This window comes from Panthera pardus, unplaced genomic scaffold (assembly GCF_024362965.1).
Source record: "Panthera pardus isolate Hobbes unplaced genomic scaffold, ASM2436296v1 HiC_scaffold_8, whole genome shotgun sequence".
NCBI classification, from domain to species: Eukaryota; Metazoa; Chordata; class Mammalia; order Carnivora; family Felidae; genus Panthera; species Panthera pardus.
Genome location: NW_026527013.1, coordinates 19285635 through 19311774, shown reverse-complemented (window position 1 = coordinate 19311774; position 26140 = coordinate 19285635). Strand labels below are relative to the sequence as shown.

Genomic DNA, 26140 nt, shown 5'->3' with positions numbered 1-26140 from the left:
TCCTGCACATTCCTCCTGGGCTGAGGTCAGCCCCTCAGGGATGGGGTAGCCCCCCCCACCAGCCACATCACAGCTCTCCTCTCCCTCCTGTTTTCTACATTGCCCAGCAGGAGGGGGGAGGGGCGAGGCAGGGGCGGGTGGAGCCTCCTTCTCCCCTCCTCCATAGTTTACGGGAGTGTGGGATGGGGTGCCGGGAATGCAGCCAAAGTAGACTAGGGTGGCACACCATGCTTATTAACATGTATTAACATAAATACTACCTTCCCTTAATCGGTTTGGGTATAGCTGCCCAGTAGTGCAGGCTGCGGGGCTCTGGATGCCGGGGTGGGGGTGAACCTGCCTCAGGAATCAACCCCCTTAAGTAGGCTGGAAGGGGCGTGGTTGAATCCTGACTGCCACTCGCCAGCTGTGTGTCCCTAGGGAGAGACTGCACCTCTCAGATCTCGCTCCTCACTCGCCCTGCGGTTGCAGCTGGCGGGCCAGGCAGGTCTGGCCACTGTGGCAGAACACAGGTGTGCGCTCTTGCTGCCACCTCAGCACTGGGCATCCAGGCCTGAGAGCCTCGAAGCAGACCCTTCACTGCTGCCTCTTTCAGCCCTGCTTCACTAGGGCCCCTTGTCGGGCTTGGCTCCTCTCCTGTCCCCAGCCCCCGCCAACCCTCCGGCCACAGCCAATGACTGCCTCCACCCTCCACCTAAACCTCCATCCCTCCCCTACCCCTGAGGACTCCTCAGTCTTCCTCCAGGTCTCCATCCCAGCCCTAGCAGGGCCAAGCCCACATCCCTTCTCCTAGAGCCCCTGTCTCAGGGAGACCTTTCTGCCTGGTTGACCTGAGAAGGTCCCGCCTCCTCCCCCAGCAGCATGCAGCCTGACCCCTTCAGCCTACCGCCCAGGCTGTGCCCCTGTGGTCTGCCACTCCTCCACCCCTCTGCAGTCCCCTGCCCCCCACCTCAGAGAGCTCCCTGGAGCTTGGGGGCTCCTAGGCTTAGCCTTAGGCAACCCTGCCAGTGCTCTGGCCACCCAACTTCTGGGAGGCAGCAGTACTTTCTTTGCCAGGACTCTGCTTGGCCGGTGCCCTCCGGGCTTTTAGGCCATCCTCTTTGCCACCTGCTGGACTCTTCTTCACCACTCAGTATCCAACTCTCTGGTGTCATTTCCTTTGTGAAGCCCCAGATGCCTGTAACACCCAGGTTCAAGCCTCTCTGTGGGGCTCCGGGTTCCCCAGGGGCTATCATCAGTGGGGGCCCCAGGACCCAGCAGAGGACAGACCCAGGGAGATAGGAGATAGAATGTTTGCAGAAAGCCCTTCCACCTTCCTGGGCCTGCTGAGCCTGTGGAGGAAGGGGATGGGAGACTGACGGACAAGGGACACCTTGGGTCCCTCCTTGACCCTGCACCAGCTCCACCAAGAGGCCTTGATGCCCTCTACCCACAATGAAGTCAGAAAGCAGAATCAATAAGAAGGGATATCAAACTGATTTTTCTCCTAAATAAGATCACCTGTGTGGCTTATCTCATGCAAGGGAAAAACCAAGACAAGAAGGAGAAAGGGATCCATGGTGTTGAGCCCTGCCCGCTTGGACACTGGTGCCCACCGCTGTTATTAACCAAGGAGCTGAGTGGCCTGGTGAGTATGGACAAACTCACTGTCATACAGCTATAGCTGCACATATAACACAGCTGGCTTGACGCCCTCCTTGGATGTGTGATGGGGGCTGGCTTTCCCTCTGGGTGTCCAGGAGAGGTTAGGGGAATGCATAGCCCCATGGAAGAGATGCAGGCCTCCAGGACCTCTTATAGGGCAACAGACACAAAGATTGGGCTCAGTTGTTTGGGAGTGAGCCTGAACCCAGAACTCAGTCAAGAGAACCTACAGTCCTGTCCCTGCCCTCTCCCTGACACCCAGGGCAGCTAGGATCTGGCTGGCTAGGCCACAGGTCAGGTGGATGGAGTCAGGGCTTGTGTTCTCCAGCATGGTGGCTGGCTTGGCCCTCTGGGTCTGGGATGGGGGCTGTGGAGGGATGATTTGAGGGATTCTGGGTGGGTAGGGAGTAGGAAGTTTTCCTGACATCAGGAGCCATGGGGCTGCCCAGGAACGTGGTGAAGTGTTCTTCCAGGCCTTGGTAGGCCCTGCAGCCTCAGAGGTCCCAGATCTAACGGGGCCCCCTCCCCGTTCTGCACCTGGCATCTTGGCCTCCACCCACCTGTTGTGGGGGGCCTGGGCCTGAGCTGGGGAGTGGCTTCCAGCCTGGCTCCTCTCCACAGAGTCTCCCTCAATCCTCCCTTCTAAGTCTTCTGGCTCGCAGAGCTTGTCTCTTTCTCTCTTCCCCAGCTGTTTCCCCACCCTGCAAATGGGTTAAAAATACCAAGGCTGCCACACATCAGTAGTCTGAGCAACTATTTGGAGTGGGGTGGGCCCTCTGGGAGATGCATCAGCTTCATGGATGTCTCCACTGGCTGGAGACAGCCTACTTCATACTGGGACCCATGTCTGGAAGCAGGAGCCTGGGGCCCTTCCCTAACTCTGCCTAAGGGTCCCAGGCCTCTTAGCTGCAGCTGCCCACGAGTGGAGCCAGAAAGATGCACCTTCTTAAGCTGGGGTGCTCTGGGGTGGGTATACAGGGCCAGGGAGCACTGAATCTCTGGCTATGCTGACCCAGCTGGTCCCAGGCATGAGGGAGGCTAAGGTTCAGCCCTGGAAACCTCCAGGCAGTAGGGGATCCGCAGGAGTCAACCTCAGGGAGGCCCTCCCTTAGGATGCAAGACACCTGGGATGAGCCATCCCCCTCCCCCCGGCTTCCCCCAGCTGCCCCCCATGGCTGGGAATTTCCCAACTGCCAAAGACAAGGAGGAATTGAAAGGCCGCCCCCGCCAGTGCTGGGACAATGGAGCCTTATGCCCTCCAAATCAGAGCAGGGGTAGGAAGGCCAGCGGCAGGTGGGGGCCTAGTTGTCTGCACCCAGGGAACCTTTGCTTGCCAGGACCCCACCCAGACCCACGGCAAGCTGGGTACAAGGGGATCCTGGCCAGAATCCTGCAGGGCCCACCCAGGGTGAGAGGCACTGGGTGCATCTGGCAGACAATGCCGGCCCCTCAATGGTCCCTCTGTGCAGGGTTCCCATCAGGAGGGAAGGAAGGAACCATCTCCGGCGCGACTTCCTGCGGGGCGGGCATCACCGCACCGGAGCTCCCGCCCCGCCCGCGTATCTGGGGCACAGCGAGGTCCAGGCCTGGAAGGAAGGCAGGGATCCTGGGTTGGGTGCGGGATCCTGTTCTTGCCAGCCGGCCCTCAGCCCTAAGCCTCGGAGGCAGCGGTAGCAGGAAAAGGCCCGAGGAACTGGGGCGGGAACGGAGGCTGGGGGGCGTTGATCTCCTTCCGATCCGCCGGCCGCAGTCTCTCATCTCTTGCCAGCACTCTGGGCCCTGAGGCCGTGCGGGGACTGGCAGGTGTGCGGAGGCGGGGTCCTGGGTCCCCGGCCCCACCCTCCCACCCCCTGCCTTTCCCGCCTCCGCGGCGCCGACCCCGGCCCAGGCCCCTTTGTCCCGCCGCAGGCGCGGAGCCGCCGCGGCCCGACAAAGCTGCCTTTGTGCCCCGCGGCCTCCGCAGCACCCGCTGACGTCAGCCTCCGTGACAAGCCCGGCGGGCCCCGGCACGGACTACGGCGCCCCCTGGCGGCTGCGGAGGAGCTCGCCTCCGAGCCCCGCCCCGTCGAGCCCTTCCCTTAGGCTCAGCTGCCTGCTGTCCAGCGCCCCCGCGCGCGGAACAAAGTCCAGGCGCCTTGCCTGGCGCTCAGAGCTCACCCAACGGGCACCCTCCTACCCCCGCCGCCTTGTCATCTGCCTTGTCTTCTCCAGCGACGTGCGTGCACTTCCCATAGCCTCACAGAAGCTTCCGCATTTTTAGGGCCCTAGCCCATGGCTACCTGCCTGTCCCTTCCCGCCCCACCCCCAGGTTTGGAGGGGGAGCTGCGGGACAGAGACCTTTCTGAACATGCCTCAGGCCCCTACTGTACCCGGCCTTTCTGTTTAGTCAACCCCAAGAAGCCCAGCCCTGAGCAAGGGTCTAGGCAAACACCTCAGGTGGGGAGAAGGAAGGGTGTGCAAGGGACTCTGCAACTCATGGTCTCGGAGCCTTGGGCCTGGGAGGTCAGAAGTCACATCTTCCTTCTGCACTACTCACTGGACCCCTCTATTGCTCCCAATATAGAAGAATCCCTTAGAGGTGCAGCTCCGGAAGAAATCCGCCCTGCTGCACAGGGAAAGCTTGAAGACTGCCTCAAACCCAAGGCCACGGTGGGCCTGGGAGGAGAGGGGAGCGAGTACTGGTGCCAGTAGGTGAAATGACTACAGAGTGGGAACACTGAGGTGCTGTGTACTGGGCCTGAGGATGACCTGGAGGGCAGAGCACCTGGGGCCCTGCCACAAATGAGGTTTCAGGTTCAGGTCACTATCACCTCGGCACAGCTTAGTCTGGGTCTCCGTCCCTGGGATAGAAGAGTACTGAGCAGTACTTGGTGTTTTTTCTTTCTACATTTTATTATTTCAAACCAGGTGAACAATTCCATAAAACATGTGAAAAAAGCAAGGAAGTGTTCAACGCTGAAGGACCCGGGCCTGGGGCAAGGGCACGAGGGGCATGGCCCTCAGCAGGCAGCGGCGGTTCCTAGGTTAGCGCTAAGGAGCTACATTTAGGTTAATGGAGCCAGGGCCCAGGGCCACTGGGACGGGGCCCTCAGTGATGTTGGCAGTTGTCTGGAACAGCCCTTGGAACCCAGTTCTGTGGAGGGCAGGGCAGATGTGCCGCCCGCACGGGGTAGGGGAGGGGCAGCCAGCAGAGGGATGGGTGTAAACACGCAGACACACTCAAGGCACGGAATCACTGGAAGGGGGCTGGGTGGGCGCTGGTTAGGATCTGACAGTTTTAAATAGTTTTTCTCTAAAAAGTTTTCTAGGTTTGCAGTTTTGTCTTTTTTTTTTTTTTTTCCTTTACTTTCATTTTTTTTTTTTAAAAAGCTACGAGAATGAGCAGGTGGACTGTAGTCTCCAGGAATGGTGGCGTCTCACGCTTCTTGTGCTTTTTCCTTTGGGGCCTCCGAGCGGCTAGAGGGGTGGGATGGGCAGGAGGCTCCCTGTAAACATTTGGACTTGGGCTGGGTCAGGGGCTGGTGTTGAGCAAAGCCAGGGGTCTCAGGCTGGAGAAGTGAGTGCCCCTCCAGACACAGGCCTTGGGAGATTCAGCATGTGCTCCCCTCCCCCATCACAGAACAAGACAATGGTTAACACCAGAAGAGATGCCCAGGAAGGGGGTACCGCGGCCATTCCCGGCAGCTAGGACAAGGGCCGGCTTCAAATAGGAGGGCCTGTGGCAGTTCCTCAACCCGAGTCTCTGGAGCTGAGGGAGGGAACAGGGGAGCCAAGAACAGAGAGAGGAAAGAGGGAAAAAGCAGCCGGGGAGAGGAGAGGAGCGGGCAGGCAGGGAGCGTGGTCCTCTTGCCCCCATCTTCCTCAGGAGCTGGAGGGAGCAGAGTCGGCGGTGGCCCTGGAGGTGGGGGACAGTCAGGGCATGGGTCGGGAGGAAGCCAGAGTGTGCCTCTCCTCCCACCTCCCTGGACAATGACCCTCTCTTTTTTCTCATCCACCTGTTACCAGGGACACAGTGGCTGCCCAGGAGCCAGTGTCTGTTGCTGGGTTATGTGAGGGAGGGGGGTCTGTAGCACTGGCAGAGTCCTCCCCATCTGCCCCAGGGCTAGTGGGGCCGGCGTCAGCCCAGGACCCTCAGCTAGGTCTGAAGGAAAGACCGCAGAGCCGAGTGCAGAGCTGGTCACGCTGAGTGGCAGGTGGCTGCACTCTCTGTCATCTAGCCTCCTTCCGGCCAGGCCAGTGGCTTGGTGGATGACTAAGTTTTCTCCAAGGGAGGTCAGAACAGCCCTCTAATTTTCTCCTGGCACATGGCCAGATGTTTCTGCTGTCTGGATTACTAGCCAGCCTACCTGTGTGCCCTGACCTCAGTAGCCCACCTGACTTGCCACCCTGTGCTCCCAGGCAACCCCCCACCCAACCCAGGCCCTCCCGAGGCCCAACCCTGTCCCTTATCTGGGCTCAATGGCTCCACTTTGTTCCACCCCAGCTCCCTGCCAGCCTACCCACCCCACCACTGTCCCAGCTCACCATCCTGCCAGGCCCCGCCCCCTCAGAAGAGGCCGCAGTCCTTCAGGTTGTTCTTGATGATGACGTCGGTGACGGCATCGAACACAAACTGCACGTTCTTGGTGTCGGTGGCACAAGTGAAGTGCGTATAGATCTCCTTGGTGTCCTTGCGCTTGTTCAGGTCCTCAAACTTACTCTGGATGTAGCTGGCTGCCTCGTCATACTTGTTGGCCCCTGTGGGAGACAAAATGGTGAGGACTTGTGCCACCTGTACGGCAGGCAGGCCTGTCCCACATGAACGACAAGGTCCTGTGCGTGTGAACAGACAAGCATATAACATGTGCACACATGTGCAAAGGGTGACAGTGTATGTGAATGTACATACATGTTTGAGTGTGTAAAGAAGGGCTCCTGATTGTGCACATGTACGGGGTACAGGCCCTGTGTGCAGGCACAAGTACATAGGCCTAAGTGAGGCACCAGCTCCTGCCTGAGTGTCCCGCAGTTACCCTTCTGTCCAGCGGGGGGCGCCTGCGCACCACCTGGTCACCACCAGCTCCTCCCCAGAGGCCCAGTCCCCACACCTGTGTACTCAGGGAAGCAGATGGTCAGGGGGCTGTGTGTGATCTTCTCCTCAAACAGGTCCTTCTTGTTGAGGAAGAGGATGATGGACGTGTCTGTGAACCACTTGTTGTTGCAGATACTGTCAAACAGCTTCATGCTCTCGTGCATGCGGTTCTGGGGGCAGGACAGCGCGGTCAGCACCCGCCACTGCTCCCCACCCCCACGCCCCCCTCAGCGGCCTCTCGGCCTCTCACCATCTCCTCGTCCTCAGCTAGCACCAGGTCATAGGCGCTCAAGGCTACGCAGAAGATGATGGCTGTGACACCCTCAAAGCAGTGGATCCACTTCTTCCGCTCAGACCGCTGACCGCCCACATCAAACATCCTGCGGACACAGGGTCGCCTTAGCTCCAGAAAAGGCGGTCCCGAGAGACGGTCCCCATTTCACAAGTTGGCTGACTGAGGACAGAGGCCTGCTCAGAGTGGGGCAGTTGTCTTCATGGAATCATTCACACTTGTCCACCTTACTCAAGGTTCTGGGTCGGAGCATGTCTGCATAGGTGGGGTCAGGGCTGGTCAGCAGGGCAGGCTGCAGCCACATGGGGCAGGGGCAGCAGAGGATGTGGGCCACTGGCAACCACACAGCCTTGAGAAACCTCAGAGCAGGGAATCCTGGGGAATCCTGGACCAGCCCCTCCCTCCCAATACAGCCATTAGCAGGCCTTGGAGTAAGGGTCCCTCCGTCTGTCGCCCCAAAGGCTAGCAAGTCCTGCCCTTCCACCCTGCCCACATGCTGGCTCACTTGAAGTGTAGGTCCTTGAAGGTGAAGTGTGTCTCCACGATGCCCGTGGTTTTCACACGGGTCCGTAGCACGTCCTGCTGTGTGGGGATGTAGTCGCTCTGCGCGATGCGCTCCAGGTCATTCAGGTAGCTAGATGTGGGGGCAGGCAGGTCAGTAGTGGCCAGCAGGAGGCCTCCTAACCTGGACCCCGGGCCAGCTGACCCAGGCCCCTATTCCTCCCATCCCCTCATTTCTCAAAGCCCTTGCCTCTTCAACCCTTGCCTTTATGACATTCATTGCTCAGATGAGAAAAACTGGACCAGAAGCCCTTGCCGCCTCCTGCCTGTGGAACGGGCCCGGAGGAGGTGCGGCTGTGACCGGCCAGCCAAGCCCCAACACCCAGGTCCTAGCCAGGCCTGCCTCAGACAGGATCCAGGCCTGGTAGAGCTGCAAACTGAGGAGGGTGGGAAGGGACAAATTAGTCTTTCAGTGAGGGATCCAGGATGCTAATTGGCACAATTATGGCACCCACTACAGAGCAGCCTGGCATGTCCCTCAATGCAGGGTTGGACAGGTTGGGGCCTGTCAGGCTCAATGGGCTCTTTGCCCAGCGTCCAATAAAATTTGGACTCCTCAAGGGAGAGCATGGGCACCTGTTTGGCAGGAGTCCCAGGGGCTCCTCATTACCAGCTCCCTTGATTAATATCAACACTGCTCCTGTCAGGCCCTGGGACCAGCTCTGTCTGCCTCAATATCCTTGAGGTGCCCTGGGGACTGGGTCCAGGCCTCTGAGCCGCTGCCCAGTGCCGATGTCTCACTTCACTCCTGGCGCAGGGCTGTTGGGGCCAGCAGGAAATGACCTCAGAGACGCAGGGACAGAACAGAAAAACAGGAAGGACCATGAGGGCCCATGACGCATGGGCTGTGACCTGCTTACGGCACCCCGCCACCTACTGAGAACCTCTTGCCCAGAGGTCTCCTGGTGGTTTCCACGCCAGCCTCCCCCTTCTCCACAACAGGGTTCACCCCAGGGTCCCACTGACCCACAGCAGCCTTGAAGGATTGCTGTGAAGAGGGGTTGGGGCACTCCTGTTCCCTGTAGTGTTCTAATCCACTCCCCACCCCTAGGTGATCTGGTCATGGCATAAACCTGCCTGGGAGAACAAGACCTGTGTCACTGCTGGATCCCCACCCCCAGAACAGTGCTGGGCACACAGCGGGTGCTTAATGTCTAGGGAACGAAGGAATGGGGAGTAGCCTGGAAGGGACCCATACCTACCCTCCTTGAGTATCCTGGACACTGAGGTGGTAATGGTTGATAGGACCCACCCCTGCCTGCCTCTAGGACCCATAAGATCTACTGGTGCTGAGCCTCTGTGACCTCTGAGACGGGCATCGCTGAGGTCTGGAGACCCCCACTATGTTTGTTTGTTTGTTTAATTTTTTTTAAAGTTTATTTATCTTGAGAGACAGAGTAGAGGAGGGAGAGACAGAGAGAGGGAGGGAGAGAATCTCAGGCAGGCTCTGTCTGTCAGCACAGAGCCCGATGCGGGGCTCGAACTCATGAACTGTGAGATCATGACCTGAGCTGAAACCAAGAGTCGGACATTTAGCCAACTGAGCCACCCAGGAGCTCTGACCCCCACTATGTTTGGCTGCTATTCTGCAACTCCTCTGGGGGGCACTCACAAGGGCATTCAGGGCACTGCAAGGAGAGGGAGGCGCTTCATGTGACTGGGGCAGGGCTCAGGGCGCAGGACCAGGCAGGGCCAGCCTCCTATCCACCCTCACCCTGGTCCAGCCCCTCTCTGGGTGGGCTCAGGACTTGAAGGGCAGCACAGCGGGGGGAGAAAGGTGCTGCGAACAGGGGCTGGCTTAAGCAGAGGTGGGAGAGGTGAGGTATGAGCACAGGGGCAACCGCCTATCTGCCTATTTGGCGCAGTCCAAAAAGCCTGGGCACGTCTCCCGCAGCCATCAGCACTGGCCACCAACCTGTCCTGTTCTCCATGGGTGCTCAGCCCTCTGCACCAGGCCTGGCATACGGTAGGTAGTTCAGGGAAGGAGTTCAGACAATGACCCCATAGGCTGGGCCTCTGGAACTCCCAGAACCCCCTGTGATTCCCCAGCCAAGTCTTAGGCTCTAACTTAAACACATATCTGTCACCTCCTGGTCTCTTCCCCTTGTATCTTCCTCTCCAGCCAGTCTGAACATCTTCTGGGACCCCCGGCACAGCCAGCACTACTCACTTCCAGGCCTGTGCACATGTGCCCCTGCCTAGGAGATTTTCCTGTTCCTCCTCTGCCTGTCTCTTGTTCAGAACTCAGCTGAGGCAGTCCCTGCTCTAGACCTACCCCCACTCCCACCATAACACTGACACTGTAGGTGGTCGCTACTTGGGGATGTGTCTACTCCATCCTCGCTGGGTCCCTCAAGCTTTGCACAGGGCCTGGCACAGGAGGCAGCAAATGTTCTTTAGAATGATTGCGTCTAGGGGCACCTGGGTGGCTCAGTCAGTTAAGTGTCAGACTCTTGATTTCGGCTCAGGTCATGACCTCACAGTTCATGAGTTCAAGTCCTGCATTGGGCTCCACACTGACAGTACGGAGCCTGCTTGGGATTCACTCTCTCTCCCTCTCCCTCTGCCCCTCCCCTGCTCATGCATGTTCCCTCCAAATAAATAAACAAACAAACAAACAAATTAAAAAAAAAAATTTAAAAATACAATGATTGTGTCTAAGGACAGATCAGACTCCAGTTGGCCCTGGAGGGACAGCAGCCCTGCCTGTCCTTCCTCCTGACTTTCAATACCATGCCCCCCACCTCAAAGCAAAAATCACCAAGGCCTTGGTTGACAGTCACCAGCTTCATAAGCAGAGACTGGCAGTGTCTTTCTGAGAATGCTCAGGCCCTCCATTCTAGGCTGTGGTCCAGAGCCCCCCTCACCCCACCCGGCTCCTTGGAGTACTCACTAGGCAGCGGAGTCGTTGAGCTGGTACTCCCGAGAGCGGCCAAAGCAAGCCTGCACACCGTGGTCAGCCCAGAGCCTCCGGATGACACCAGACAGATCCTCAGGGAGCACGCCTTGCTCCTCAGCAGTACAGGAGAGTGCAAACAGCTGCCTGGCATCATCCTGGGCGCAGTGTCGAGGTGTCAGCCAGTCACAGGAGTTCACCCCCACCCCACCTGTCAGGGGCCTCCAGAATGGGGCCCAGGCTTGGGTATTTCTAGGTTCCCCAGGACAAGGCTTGCCCTGAAGCCTTTAGGGAAGCAGGCAGGGGTTGAGGAGAGGACATACCGCTCGGGAGGGGTCGGCAAAGTCAATCTGCAGATTGCCCATGGCTTTGACAATGGCCATGATGGACTGGATGGTGTTGCTGTAGACGACCGCCCGGTACTGCCGGCACTCCTCCTCAGAATAGCCATCCTCATGGATGATCCTGGCAGCCAGGGGTCAGGAGTTAGGGCCCCTAGGGCACGAGGACCATACATGGCCTCCTGGGGCTGCTGAAGCCTGCAGGGACCTATTACAGAGAGAAGGAAACTTCCCCCGACCCTCTGGGACGTGAGGATGGGTGATTGCCTCCGACAAGGTCCTGGGCTTGGCTAAGACTGGCTGGGCCACTACTTGGCGGGGGGGGGGGGGGGGGGGGGGCGCGGTGCAACACAGACCCAGAGAAAGAAGAGGGGAAATCAGGGTTTGGTGGCTGTCTCTCGCACATAGCACTTACTTCATCTGCTTGACAATGGTGCTCTTCCCTGACTCCCCAGCACCTGGAACAGAGGGCACAGGCTGTCAGGGAGCAGCCCCAGTGGGGCTACATGTGGCCCAGCCACTGGCAGCCCCAGAGGCAGAACCCACCCTCCCCCATCAACTGCACAGGGAGATGGAGGCAGTCGGGCCTGGGAGGCAGCAAAGCTACAAGGGTGCAGCTGGCAGGGCCACAGTGGTCAAGACCCCAGGCCTTTGCTTCCCCCAAGCTTCACTGCCCACCACATTACCCCCCTCAACAGCAGAATGAGCTCAGGGGCTTTGGTTGGAGACAAGCCCTCAGAAGTCTCCTTGTCATTCTCACGCAAGCAGGCTCGCCAACATGGTGCCAGGGCACAGCTGGCAGGAAGGAGCCCTACACACTCTAGCAGGGGAGCATTCCTTCTTCTCCCCACACTCTGAGCCACCAAGGGGCCTGGGCTAGGACAGTGTCATAGTCCTGCCTCCTAGGCATGGCCCAAGTCTACCCTGAGCAGATGGAGACCAGGACTTGGGAGACACGCAGCATGACTGACACACACACACTCATACACACATACCCTTGGACTGACTCAACATGCTTCCAAGCCTGGCAGAGGCCCATTCTATATTCTCCTTGGCCAATACTGAGGGATTTGCTGGTACTCTTTCCCATGGCTGCCACAGCAGCCCTACAAACATACTACTTCTGCTTCCATTTTATAGACAAGGACACCGAGGCTCACAAAGGTAGTCTTGGCCCAAGATTTTGCAGCCAGGGGGCCCCTGGGTGGCTCAGTTGGTTAAGTGTCTTCGTCTCAGGTCATGATCTCATGGTTTGGGGTTCGGGCCCTACATCGGGCTCTCTGCTGTCAGTGCAGAGCCCACTTCAGATCCTCTGTCTCCCTCTCTCTCTGACCCTCCCCCATTTGTTCTCTCTCAAAAATTAACAAACATTAAAAAAAAAGGGGAGGGGCGCCTGGGTGGCTCAGTCGGTTGAGCATCCGACTTCGGCTCATGATCTCACGATTTGTGAGTTCGAGCCCCGCATCGGGCTCTGTGCTGACAGCTCAGAGCCTGGGGCCTGCTTCGGATTCTGTGTCCCCCCACCCCTCTCCGCCCCACCCGTGCTTGTGCTCTGTCTCTGTCTTTCAAAAACGAATAAACATAAAAAAAATTAAAAAAAAAAAAAAAAAAAAAAAAAAAAGATTGTGCAGCCAGGATTCAGATAGGCAGGGAGACACACAGGACCAAGATTGCCTGGCCTGCCCAGCCTTTCTCAGATGTGGCTCAGATGCTGCAAGAGGCCCCAGAAGGTGTTTTTAAAAAGGAGGGAGGGGAAAAAAAAAAAAAAAAAAAAAAGCAGATTCCCAGGTCCTATCCTAGACACACAAACCCAGAGCCAGATCTTGAGGGGTGCAGCCCAGAAACCCACATTCCCCAGGGAGTCTGCAGGGAAGTGTGAAGACCAGGAGGGCTACACTACCTCCTGGTTGGGGGATGGTGGGAGTGGGGGCAGGACCTCATCTACTCCTTTCACCGTCCCCCTTTTTTTTTTTTTAATAAAGTTGTTTTTTAACGTTTATTTATTTATTTTGAGAGAGAGAAAGAGAGTATGGGGGAGGGGCAGAGAGAGAGAGGGAGAGAGAGAATCCCAAGCAGGCTCCGAACTATCAGTGCAGAGCCCCATGTGGGGCTCAAGCTCAGGAACGGTGAGATCATGACCTGAACCAAATTAAGACTCAGACACTTAACTGACTGAGCCACCCAGGCGCCCCTCCTTTCACTGTCCCAAACTCCAAGTAGAAGACACCTCAGTTGGGCCCTGCTTCCCCTCCCAGCTCTCGCACAGACTGTTCCCTCTGCTCCTTCACTGCCATCACTGCCAGCCATACCTGCACCTGCCAGGCCCTTCCTCTTGCCAAAGCCAGGCATTTGCCCATGCAGTTTTCTTTGCGGGGCATACGTGTGCCATGGCCCATTGACATGTGTCCCAACCCTTTTGATCAATGTGGCAGGTCTACCCCTCTGAGCAGCTCAGGAAAGTAGATAGCGGGGTCTGTGGGGAGGTCACACTTGGGGACTCTGGCTCCACTATCCCTCAGGGCAGGTCAAGACAACCTCAGAGGGTAAAGGGGAAAACACACAGACTCACATGAGCAGCAAGAGTATCGACAATAATGATCATAGCAAAGCCATGAACAGCAACCTCTACGTGTTAGATGCTCTTCTCTGCCTGTCATGGCAACTAAGGAATTTAATCTCACAGCAATCCCACCTAACAAACGGAGAAAACTGAGACAGAGGTTACTGTCCCATGGTCCTAATCCCCTCTATGGGTGGCCCACCTTGCCAGCCATGTAGTGCCTCCTAGAGCTGCCCAGTGCAGCTGGGCCACACTGTCTTCAGGTCCAGGCTGCACGTGTCACTGGGTTCACTCCCTGCCTTCCTAGGCAGATAATAGTCTGAGTCTCTACAGTGCCCTCCCCATCCCCACCAAGGTCCCTGCCCACCTCCGTCCACCCTGCCCACCCATCTCACCCCAGATCCACATTTTACTAGGAGAAACTGAGGCACAGCTGTGGCCCTCACAGAGTTAGGCCTGGTATGTGCACAACCCAGTGGCCTCCCTGAGAAGGGTCTGGGGTCTCCTCTCAAATGCTACCAGCTGCTGGGTATTACTGGGCTTCTGACTATCCCAGGCCTGCTTCCCAGGATAGGTGAGGGAGTAATTGGGGCGGGGGAGGGGGACACACAACTGTGCAGGCCCTGGGGGGTGGCTCTGAAGCAGCGAGCCCCTCTACTATCGGTTCAGCCCCTGGGCCCTAGAAGCACCTGTTCCAGTGCACTCCCCTGGACATGGGCTTGGTCAGATGGCAGTACTCCTGCTTCCTCGTGCTATGCATGGCAGAGGAACAGCCAGGGTCCCCCACACTGACACTCCATACCTGCTGATGGAAAGATGGGGAGGGGGCCTAGGAAGGCCCGAGAGTGATGCCTGATCACGGAGGCCAATCCTCCAGAACCCAAATATCCAGGAGCAGGGAGGGCAGCACCGGGCTGGCTAACCACAAGGTCCAGGTGACCTCCTGGCTGTCCTGCCCACCTAGGCACTTGCTCCCACAGAGCAGGAGGCTGGTAGCACATCCTGGGGCAGAGGGAGACTCAGGAACCAGAGGCCTCAGCCAGGATTGGGGGTTCAGTGGAGGAGCAGAAGCCAAGGATGTGAAGTGATGGGTCAGATCAATCATGCAGGCCCCAGTCAGGCAAACCAAGACTCAGAGTGGGCAACTGTCCAAGGCACATGAGACCTGAGGTTTTGGTAAGGGCTCTGTCTCTTGTGTGACTTTGGGACCATGTCTGCCTGAGGTACCAGTTTCCCTGTCTGGCCTTTTGACTACTCTCCCTAGTAAAGTGGTATGGCACCCTGTGACCCTGCCCAGAGACAGGGATGACAGCACAAATGAGCTTTGCATCTGATTTTCCTAGCAGTGGCAGACCTGGCAGACACAGAGATGGGCAGTACCTGGGTGACCAGGCTGGAGCCAGGACACTTGCTCCCTGTCCCAGCCAACTGAGGGTCCATTTCCCTGTCCCCTTTGAGCCTCAGCCTCCCTTCCTGTCACATTCTGAGGGTTAGGAGGACATTCTCTGCCCCCATTTGACAGGTGGACAAACCAAAATCATGGAGCCCCCATCCCTGGACTCAGGGCGGCCCCTTTGTCCTCCCAGCAGCTGTGACTCAAGCAGGAAGGAGTGAGTGGCAGGACAAGGGTGTGGTGCTGGTGGCTAGGCAGGAAGCAGGGGGGAACAGAGGGACAGAAGGAGAGGCATGGCCCAGGAGCAGCTACAACAAGCAGACCAGGAGGCAGAGGCAGAGGCAGAGTGGGTGGGATGGTGGAATAGGGGGGGCCAGGTACCCCCAGGAGCTGTGGGGCCTAGCCCCACTCTTCACCCCCTCCCCCGGGCCCTTTTCCATTAGGACTTGACAGTGCTCCCCTATCAGATAAGCTAGTACTTGGCTTGAAGTTTGCCTGTACCCTGCTGGTCCTGGGTGCCCAGTTCCTTCCACCCAGCCCTGCACCCTCCCTTCAGAGGAGGCTTCACTAGCTGGTTCTAGACTGAAGGTGGCAGGAGTCTCCTGCCCACAGAGGACTCCACCAGGCACTACTTCTCCAGCTGGGTGATATCAGAGGGGCCCACAGAGGCTCCCTAGGATGACTTCAGTGTTCCTATTGGGCCATACCTCTTCCCACCAAGAAGAAACCTCCGCAGCCTTTGTCCCAGGGCACAGCTGCTGGGCCCCCAGCAGGCAGGCAGTAATTGCCATGATGTGCTGGCGACAGAGGCTGCTCTGCATTAGAACATCTGCTTCCACTCTGGGAGCGCTGGGCCCCAACAGCGGCGGGAACAGATGGGGGAAGGGAGACAGCACAACTCCACCTGCCCGAACAAGGCCAGCAGGGCCTCTGCAGCAGCAGAGACGGGGTCGCTGGTCCTGTTGCCTGATGCTGACTTCCAGCCCCAGCATCAGGTCACTGCTGTAGGTCTATCTTGACCCTCTGTGTCTCAGACAAGGCTTTGTCTCGCTGGAGGCCCTGAATGCTGCTGTCCTTTCTGGCCTCAGTTTCCCTTCTGCAGACGCCGCCAAGCCTCAAGTGGCCAACTGACCCATCGCTCACTGTCAGACCCTCTCTGAAAGAGAGGTCCAGACCTACCACAGCCCTGGTGCCCATTCTGATCCTTCCTGATGTTCTCAAGAGCCTCACCCCCTTCCTGCCCTTGCTCTGGTACCTCATCTGTGAAACAGGACACCACTATTATCTCCTCCAAGAGGGAGGGGAGGATTAAACACAAAGCTCTTCTCATAGTGCCCAGCACACAGTGAACACTCAGATAAAAGTTATCACTATGTTTCTCCTCTATGGAAGATCACAGATGTCCCCAAACCTTTCATTTCCTGCAGCCTTCAATGACCATACTGCATAGTTCACTGCAACCACGACCTACAGAGTGGCCTGCTGTGGCCATCTCATCGGAAGGAGAGTTTCTGAGGCTTTCAGACAAGGTGCAGTGGAGGGCAATGACCAGCGGCTAACAGGCTGGCGCAGCACTGGCGGTTCCTGCTGGGACCTGTGTACTGTGGGACAGCAGTCAGAGCCACTCAGTTCTTTTCGGGCTTCTGGCTCTGAGTTTGTCACTTCCCTTCCACAACCCAGTACTGCTACATAGCTGGGGCCTTCTTCCCGTCCCGGGGCCTTGCCGCAGACACTGCTCACTGACTCCATGCGCTCAGAAGGCTGGGCAGAGGCTCCTGCACTGGTGGGCTCCCCTGGAACACATGGGCCTAGGGAGAGCAGCCAGCTGACGTGGCGGCCCGAGGGCAGAGATTCTCATAAGCAGCAGGGCTGGGACCACAGGGTAGACTTGGGCTGCAGCCCAGCTCAAACCCACAGTACCAGGCCCGCCCCCACTGCCACCCCCGAGCCTGCCCCAGTGGGGCACAGGGGGGAAGGTGGGGGTGAACCTTGGGAAGCCTACCCCAAAGGCAGCCTGGGCGCCACCTCCCACTCTCATCCCAGGAAGGTGCCACGTCTCTGTCTCTGGCCCAGCCGGTGGTTCCAGGCCCCTTAGCTCTGGCCCCTCCCCTACAGCCTCAGGGACCCAGGTCCCGCCACCACTAGGGGGAGCCCAGCAGCCAGAGATGGTGGAGGAGGTGGGGGCTGGGCAGTACTGGGGAGCATTTGCTTCTAAAAAGCAGTCTAGGCTAGGCAGCTGGGGGAGGTGCCTGGACCCTCACCCAACGCCCTCTCCAGGGCCTGGGAGGCCCACAGCCTGCGGAGACCCCACACACAGGGTAACAATGGGAATGGGAGAGAGGAGGAGGGGGCCCACCAGACAAAGGCCCTCCAAGCCCCGCCCCTGGCTGTCTCTTCCTTCCTCCAGGTGCTCTCTTAGGCCTGACTCCCTCCTAGGTGGCTCTGTAAGGGTCTAACACTGGGGGACAGGGACATGGGTCTTGGATTCGGGCTGCAACACCCCCACCCACAAGTGTGGTCTTGCCTCCCCCAAGTGCCCTAACAAACCTGGAACTTCCCTCTTGCCAGTCTGCCACTTGGGTGGCCACCAATGGCTTCCAGGGGTTCATGATGCCCACCAGGAAGCACTAGCAAGCAGGGCCTGGCCTGCTACTGCCAAGTCAGAGCTTTCTGTGTAAGGGAGAGAGGCCTCGGCACCTGCCAGACATGGAAAGGACTTTCTGGGACAGGGTTGTGTCCCCTGGAATGGGGCTCTTTCTCACTGGACAGAGGGAAACTGAGCCACTGGGTAAGGAAAGACAGTTGGAGGAGAGGAGGCCCTGAGACCTGTTCATCGTTGGCCTTCAGGCTACAGGTCTCCCCCTATACAGGAGCCAGGAGGTGCTGGAAGGGCCCAGGCCATTTGACACACTCCTCCTTCTGGGATGCTTCTTCATTTAAGGAATCTCTTTGCTGTTTTCAAAGAGGCTGAATAATCCCCATCTCTTCTGATTCACAGTGATGGGCCCTGGGTGAGATACCCAACCCCCAGGCCTCAGTGTTCCCACCTATGAAATGTACCCTCAAGGGAGTGTGCCAAACTCAAGGCCTGCCCTGAGCAGCCTCCCTTGAATCCTCACACTCACCCCAAACTGTCCCAAGGTCCAGCCCAAGCATATACCTTGTCTCTGAGCCCACAAGCCATGGGACCGTGCTGAGAATCATGACATTACAGGTCCCAGCACTGGGCAGAGAGGGAAGAGGACAGCCTGAGGTCGCACAGTGAAGAAGGTGGGGGGGAGTGGGCTTTCTGGGACCCAAGATCTTGAGTGGCCATCATAATGCATGTCCTCCGCTTTGTGCGTGGCCTCATGGCCGAGCGAGCCCTTGAAGCAGCTCCTATCGCTATCCTAAGTCTCTCTCAGGCTCCTCAGCCCCCTAGGGCCTGGCCCAATAACACAGAGCAGAACCCCAAGGAACTTCCATGGAGGAAGGCAAGGCCACAAAACTCAGATTCAGAGGCTAAGGAGCATGAGGACCGGCCTCCTCACCTATCATGCTGGTGCCAGCCCACACCACGGACACATTCAGCCGCCATACAGCACCGCAGGCAGCCCACCACAGCCTCTGCTCTTTGTGGGAGCCCCCTGTGGGAAAGCTCTTCCCTTCTCCTCATCTGGACAACTCCCAGGCTCAGGGGCCCGTACTCTGCTCTGGGCAGCCTCTGACCCTTCCTCAGGCCTAGTCTCCATCCTCCTGAGCCTGTGGGTTATGAGAGGAACAAGCACAATGTTAGGAGGCCAGTGAAGTACTCAATGGCCTAACTATGATCTGAATCTTTCTGTGAGAGAAACATGGGCTGGGAGGGAAGATGGGAGGCTGCACTGTGATGAAGTCACCCCGGGGCTACATGGCAGACTTCTGGCTTTGAACAGGAAAAAGATTCATGAACAGACTCTTGGGTCCCCAACCTCCAGGGCAGACAGCCCCCTTTCAATCTCCTAAAAGAGGAATTGAGGCCCCCCAGAGACAGGTCCCCAAGCATAAGTAGAAAACACGTGGACCCACAGCATCTGCCTCTCATCCTGACCAATTCTTGCCAATTGGGCACAGACTCCTGACAGACAAAGGTAGTTATGGACAGTGCTCAGTCACTACCTGATCACACCTTGGTGTCTCTACTTACTGGGTAAGTCATATAATATTTCTGAGCCTCAGTTTCCTCATCAGTGAAATGGATATAATGTCAGTCTCGGCCTCATAGGGTTAAATACGATGAGACCATGAAGAGTCCAGCCCTACATATTAGTCACGGCTGCTGACACCAAAGGGAAACTGGTGATAACACCAAAGGGAAACTGAGGCCCAGTGATGGTACCTCCAGGCCCAATGGGTAGTAGGAACAGAGGGGAATCCTTAGGCTGCACCAAGGGCCCCTCTGTCCACTCCCAGGCAGGGGAAACCCAGAGTGAGCTAATCCCAGGGCTGCTGCTCCATTTCCGGGCATTCATCTTGGCCTGTAGCCGGCCTTCCGGCTTTGCAGGGCAATGGCCACTCGGGAATATAAGAGCAGCCGTTTGCTTTCCTGCTAGCCACCCTCCGCCCCCCCCCCACCCCCCGCTGATGTCCCTCTCCCAGCCACCACTTCCTGTGGTCGAAGGAGGGGTCTGGAATCCTTCTCAAAGGCGCCACCTTTTCTGGGATCCTGGGCCCAGTGGTTGCTGAGGTGGGACAAGGCACAGAGCTGCCTGGAATGACGTCAACTCAGTGACTACCAGTGGTGACTCTTAGGGGTATACAGATGAGCCTGTGCAGGTGGGGTTCACCTTCCAGATCCCCCCAAGTTGAGAGGGTTCACACCCCCACCCCAGCACAGAGCAGGAGCAGCTCTCTGGCCTCTTCCTCTTTTGGGCTCCTCCTCCTCCAGCTGCTTCCTCCTTTTCCTCCGGTGTGGACACCACTTCCCTGAGAGGCCCAGCCCTGCCATGCAGACTTCACTGCCCCTCCTCCCATCCAGGGCACCGTGGGTGCTGCCATTGACACCCCCCTGCATATTTTGAGGCTTACCAGCCTTGCACCCCAGGATCCTCTGAGTCACAAGGACACCTTCTCAATAAACTTTAGAAGATCCCACCCTCAGGCTTTGGTTCAAATGGACCAGGCACTCGCCAAACCTTGAAAACACGCACAGAAGGCCAACACTGAGACCCCGTCAGACCCAGCAACTGTTTGGTTGTTCCAGGGAGATTATTTCTCCCAAACCACCTAGATGGACACAGCTCCAGGAAGCAGCACGGTGGTGAGGGTGAGGATGGAGTTGGGGTTTTAGTAAGAACAAGAGCCCCAGGCTAGAGGGACTGCATGGAGCTAAGCAGAGGGGTCCCACCTTGCACTTGTGGCTGAAAGAGGATCTGCCTGAGAGTAGCAGGTCCCAGGGTCACCATCAAAGGGCCTAGTCCTCTAACCTCCTCAGGAACCCTGAAATGCATTCTTAGGCAGAGCCCATGAGCTGTGGCCTGGCCAGAACCTGTTGACCCCTTCCTCCTCAATGAACTCCTAGATTAGGACTCCTGTCCCAAGATGCTGAGAAGATGGGACAGATGGCCCTGCTCCCATCTGCCCAGTCCTGCCTCCCAAAGCACAAAGGGGTGTTGGGGGGGGGGGCGGTGCAGCACTCAGCCTCCAGGTCAGAACGTCTCATCCTCTGCTGAGGATGTGATGGAGCAAGGCCCTGGTCCCTCAGTGGCTAAGAGCTAATGTGGACAAAGCTTCTTCCATCCTATTCCTGCCAAACGAATGGGTGGCTTTTAGAGACAGAGACCAAGACAGACTGCTGTGCCCACCAACCTGTGGCCCAAGCCACCCCAAGTGCCAGCCCCTGCAGTGCTGCTGGCTTACTAGGGACCTCCCCAGGATCCAATCAGGCCCCAACCCTACCTGCTGTCACTTGCTGGGCAACGTCTGCAGGCCTAGGACACCAATAATGCTACCCAGTGACCCTGCAGCTCAGGCCAGCCCAGGGTTAACCCCTGACAGGCTGCCCAGGCCTGAAGGGGTCCCTGACCATGCCAACCCCCATCTGGCAGCCTAGCCTCCAACTCAGCACAGTGGGTGGCTCGATGCTGCCTCAGGGCCTGGCACAGAAGCCTGTGCTCCCCAGCTGGCATAACTTCCATCTCCAACTATGGTGGCAGCTCATTCCCTCTATCCTTGCCACCTGCTCTCTGCCCTGTCTGGGGTTCTCCACCCCACCCTCCTGGGATGCCTGCAGCTGAGTTCCAGCATCAATTCCTTTGCAAAGCCATCAATTCCTTTTGCAAAGATTCACCCAGTCTCCTGGCTTGGGGTACCCCTGAAGGACCCAGTTCCACTCCTATCCTAGAAGTCTGATTTCTCCTGTTGTCTGCACCAACGTTAGGGTCACGGGGAGGAGATGAGCCCAGTGGGACTGGGCAAGACACAAGCACAGGGGGTCAGAAATGGCTTAGACCCTCGCTCGCTTCCCAGCGTGGGAGCTCCAGGCCGGGCTCTGGAAGACAAAGCCTCGCCCAGCCTGGGGGAGGGGTGGGAAGAAGAGACTGGAGGCCCAAGCTACCCCACCCCCATTCAAGTGCTAATGAGCTCCAGCCGGGACCTCGAAAGCTGTGGGAAGAACAGGGAGGCTGGAGGCCCGCCTGGGTACCGGCCCACCTGGTGCCTAGAGCCCAGCCGCCTCCCCAACCTTAGGCAGCCAGGAAGGTAGCTCAGCCCTGAGAAGTTGGGCTTAAGGTCCCCAGGACAGTCTATCACTCCAGCTGGCACCAATTGTCTACACACCTCGGTCTCCTCACTTGCTGTGAACAGCTGCCTGAGGGCAAGGGAGGGGGTTCCCCAGGACCTCCATATGGGGGCCAGTCAGCCTGTAGGCTGGGGAGAATCCTCCCCACCAAACTCTCAACTCTGTAGGAGTCATTAGAGGCTCTCTCACTTGTTCTCACACCCCCAGGCTTTGGCCCATGGTCCCACAACACCTGTGGCTGCAGGCAGGCATCCTGTTCCCAGTTATGGATGGGGAACAGGACATCTACCAGGATTTCACCTGTCACTGGGTTTCTCAACAAGTGCACTAGGTGGAGCTGGGTATTGAACCTAAGCCTGTGTGACCCCAAGAGCTAGTCTAAAGAGGTGAACCGTCCTCCCCCAGGCCAGGGCTTCCTACTTCAGTGCCCTCGCTGAGTGGATCTTTCTGCCCCAATACCTGCCCCTGGCAAATGCCGCTCATTTTGCAAAGCCACCCGAGGAACCTCCCACCCTTCATTCACAGGCACCACTAGACTCTTCCCAACCAGGATCCCAGGCTACCCCTTCTCCAGTTAGACCAAGCCCCAGGCAACAGCCCTGGAATTATCCCTGTTCATGGATGTGTTCTATAGCCTCATTCTTTCCATACATGCTTAATAGGCACCTACTGTTTGCCAGGCCATTTGTTAGAAACACAGATGGGACAGACACCACAACACTCCTTTCCTTTTCTTTTGGTAAACCTAATCGAGCCTTTGTATGTGCAGTCCCTGCACTGGCCAGGCCAAGATCTCCTGCAGCAGTGCTCTGGCCTGAGCCCCAGGGCTGTAGGGCAGCCCAGCTCTGAGAGCTAAATAGGCTCTACTGGAACAGCAGAGACAGCAGGCCCGCAGCAGGCCCCAAACAGCCAGAGCTGAAAGGAAGCATGTAAAACCACTCTCATATGAACGGGTGGAATCCCCACTGCATGCTCTGCCCTATGACAGGCTGCAGACTCATCAGCGAGAGTTCTGCACAGGGTGGGTTAAGGGCTGTCTCTGAGGAGCCAGTCAGGCAGGTGGGGAGTTCAGGAAGAAACAGCCTGAAGAATTTCTCTCTCGGTGTCTGCCAGCCCCCATCCCTGTCATCGGTCCCAACACTGAGCCCTTGCCACCCGCCCACAATGTATCAGGTTCAGTGACCTCCATCTTACTCCTCCATCTACCCATCTACCCCCAAGACTGAGTTCAGACTAGTAGTACTTCCTTCATTCAACAAACAGACAAGAAGCACTTGATAGACGCCAGGCTCCATGCTTGGCACAGAAGGCACAGAAATGAACAGGACACAGCTCTGCCCCTGTAGTCTCAAGGAAGGACAGCTGTCACCCAGGCAAATACCACTCTCTGATGGGGGAAGGAAGCAGTAGCACCAGGAGCCACAGGAGGGGTTTCAGCAGCCTCCGTCAAGGAAGGGTCCTGGGAGGTGGTCCTGGAGCAGAGTCTTGAAGAACAGTCAAGCAGGAGTGAGTTAGATGGAAAGAAGGAAAATGCATGCCAAGCTAGGAGAGCAGATGCACAGTCCCAGGGGCAAGAGAGAAGGGCTGTATTTATACACTGAAGCCTTCATGGAGCCCATGAGGGGACAGTCTCTCCTTTCTCTGTAGGCTGCCCACACAAGCCCATCCTAAATCAGAGACACCCCCCAAACACACACTCTGGCTTCCTTTCCCTCAAGTGCCCAGCCCAAGGCCCCAAATTCCACCTGGGGATAGTGGGTCAGTCAAGTTGAACTGGGGGGCAGAGAGAGGTGTCCCTGAAATAGGGCTGGTATCAGCAGTTCTGCCCCCAGCGCCCCCTCATGACAAGCTGCTAGGAAAATCGCTCTCACCGGTGTGTACCACATCTGCCTCTGCCCCTGGTGCCCATCCGCTGGCAGGGCTACCCAGGAGGGCAAGAAGCCAGTATGCGGGTGGGGCAGCAGGCGTGGTTCTGGCTGAAAGGGAAGGCTGGCAATTGCCCAACCTAAGAGTCCCGTTGCCTGGACAGAGTTCTTCCCGCTACGTGGGACAGGCGCCCAGCACTCTGAAGCTGCTCCGCCTGGGCTCCCATCACTTCCTTGTACCTGGACGGGAAAGGGATGGCTGGCCAGTTCCCCTACCTAGGCAGCCAATGCAGATTGGGTCCCCGGTTTCAGGCAGATCTAGATCTCCCGGCCCCTTGCAGTACACCCTCTGCAGGGTCTTAGATCCCATCCCCCACCCCCAACAGGAACCTCCATGAGGCCCCTATTCTCCCCATCCTGGGCCCAGCACTCCTCTGGCCCAAACCCAGGAAGCCCATTCAACAGAGGAAGCAAAGGCCAGAGGAGCAAGATGCTGAGATGAACTCCCCAGCCTAGAAAATGCTGAGCCAGACCCTGCACCCCTGGTTGCTGCCAGCCCAGTGTAGGAGGGGCTGCTAGGCCCAAAATCTGAGCCAAGCTCTACGGAGCAAGACTAGTGGAATGGGGTTGGGACACAGAGGGCCAGGAGCCGCATGTACCCTGATCCTATGGCCCAGTCGCACATCTCCTCAGCTGATCCGCCTGGGAAGGGGCTGCCCAGTGGTCCCTGGGTGGGCACCAGGAGACAGAAGTACCAAAAACACCCTACCCAGGCCCATCGGGCAGAAGCGACGTGCCCTCCACCGCGGCGACACCCACTCAACTGGTGCTGCCGCACTCGATGCGAAGACAGGAAGAGGCAAGCGCCCAACGCAAAACAGCCCAGGAGGCTGGGCCGCCGCCCCTTCCCGCCCCTTCTCTTCCTACCCGCAGCGGCGGCGGAGCGGATGCCATTTTGAAACCTCTGGGCTGTGCCCCTGAGGCCAGGCCTCCAGGGACAGTCAACAGATGGGCTCAGGACGAAGACACGCTGTCCGTCCCTCGGCCAGACACTCAGCCAGGAAAGCTCTGCTTTTCACAGCCTGAGGACCCCACAGCGGCTGTGAGGCTGAGGGGCCACACCCCCCCACATACACTGTCCAGCCTCCAATGCTGCTACGAGGGCCTGTCTCCCCTGAGCCCTGAAACCCTCGAATCAGGCTGCCACCGGGCACCACACCTGCTCCCAGAGGAAGGCCGGACGGGGACAACTATCAGGAGCACAGTCTTTGCAAAAGTCCACCTCAGATGCCCCCCAATTCCAGTTGGCCCCCAACTCCTCATCCAGCTGGCCCACCACTTCCCCCTCACAGGGCCTCAAGATGTGACAGGCCCACCCACTTCCAGAGGCCAAGTCCTTGGCCTTTCGGCGCAGAAAGGGTGCAGGAAGCCCAGTACCCGTCAGCACATCTCCTTGGCCCGCCCAGCAGGGCAGCAATATGTCGGCTGTCTCACCACTTCCACTTCCCCCCACCCCTCAAGCAGCCACCATCTTTCCTGGCCTTGGAGGCGCCACAACCCAAACTCCTCCACACTCACACTCCATCCTACTCCCCAGACGCCCCCCTCACTGGCCCAGATAGGGCTTAGAAACTGGGAAACAGCCAGCCCGCGGAATCTCCCTGGGAAGCTTGAGGCCTGGCTCCCTCCCTCAGTGAGACCAGTAGAACCTCAGTCCAGCCCCTTAGTCTGGGCCCCTCCTCCCAGCTCGACCCCGTCCACCTAGTGCAGGAGGGGTAGAGGTAGTGCAGAGGTAGACCCAAGTGTGGTAGAGAACTCAGGGAGGAGGAGCAGAGGGGTTTGAGGAGTAATGTGTGCAGAGTGGGACCTGGTGAGCCAGATGCAGGTCGCAAAGATCTCTAAAGGTTTGGGGGTTCCAGCTAGAGAGAGGGCTCATGAGCAATCATGGTTTCCACTTGAGAGGTCCCTTGATGTCAGGGTGCACAGGTGGATACAGGGTTCAGAGTAGGGACAAGGCAAGAGGGGAAAGGAAGGAGTGGGTGGGGGCCTGGCAGGGGCCCCAGGGATGTTCATGCCCAATTCATGCCCAGGGGAGCAGGTGAGGGAAACAGGTGGTGCCTAAGGTGGGGGCCAAAGCAGGGGGTTCCGGGGATTTGAGTGAAGTCTAGGGAAGGATGAAAGACAAGGCAGGGACTCTGAGGGTCTGTGAGGTTGGTCAGCAAGGGTGGATGGTCAGGCAGGGTTCTGAGTCTGGGGGCTTGGGGTCTGCGAGGAGTTAAGGGTCTGACCTAGAGTCTGGGCTACGGATCAGAGGTCTAGGCCAACCTAAAGTTTGAACCATTTGGGTATCCTGGCCAGGCCGGGTCTGGGAGTTCAAGGCCAGGTGTGGGGGTCCAGTCTGAGTCTGGGAGTTCAAGGCCCTAGTCTGGAGGTCAAAGTCTTTGTCTGGGGATTCGGACGGGGAATCGAGGGTCCCAGCGCAGGGCGCGGCCTCACCCAAAAGCAGCAACTTCACCTCCCTCGCCGCCTTCTCGCCGTCTTCCCGCAGATTCTTGTCGATCATCTTAGAGCGCTCGGCCGCCGCCTTGTCCTCGGCACTCACGGTGCAGCCCATCCCGCCGTCCGCCGGCCCGGCCGCCGCCCGGCCCCCACACGGCCCCCGGCCCGGCTCGGCCCCGTCCGACCCACTCCGCTCCCGCCGCCGACCCTCTACGGGTAGCTCTCGGGTCGGCAGTTCCGAGCGTCTGCGGGCGGTGCCTT

The 26140-nt window shown here is 58.1% G+C and overlaps 1 protein-coding gene and 1 long non-coding RNA gene across 2 annotated transcripts; one reads left to right on the top strand and one right to left on the bottom strand.

Annotated features, from left to right (window-relative positions):
• Window positions 1-102: 102 nt before the first annotated feature.
• On the top strand, window positions 103-5004 carry LOC128775582 (uncharacterized). The gene is made up of 2 exons (XR_008420399.1): window positions 103-1627; window positions 4208-5004. It is a non-coding gene; the product is annotated as an uncharacterized LOC128775582 (long non-coding RNA).
• On the bottom strand, window positions 4968-26140 carry GNAI2 (G protein subunit alpha i2). Its single transcript, XM_019416917.2, has 9 exons — window positions 25877-26140; window positions 11221-11263; window positions 10788-10929; window positions 10462-10622; window positions 7513-7641; window positions 6966-7095; window positions 6732-6885; window positions 6169-6381; window positions 4968-5539 (listed from the first exon to the last, which is right to left on the bottom strand). Exons 1-8 carry the CDS (start codon window positions 25992-25994, stop codon window positions 6191-6193), a joined length of 1068 nt encoding a protein of 355 aa, XP_019272462.1. The 5' UTR covers window positions 25995-26140; the 3' UTR covers window positions 4968-5539; window positions 6169-6190.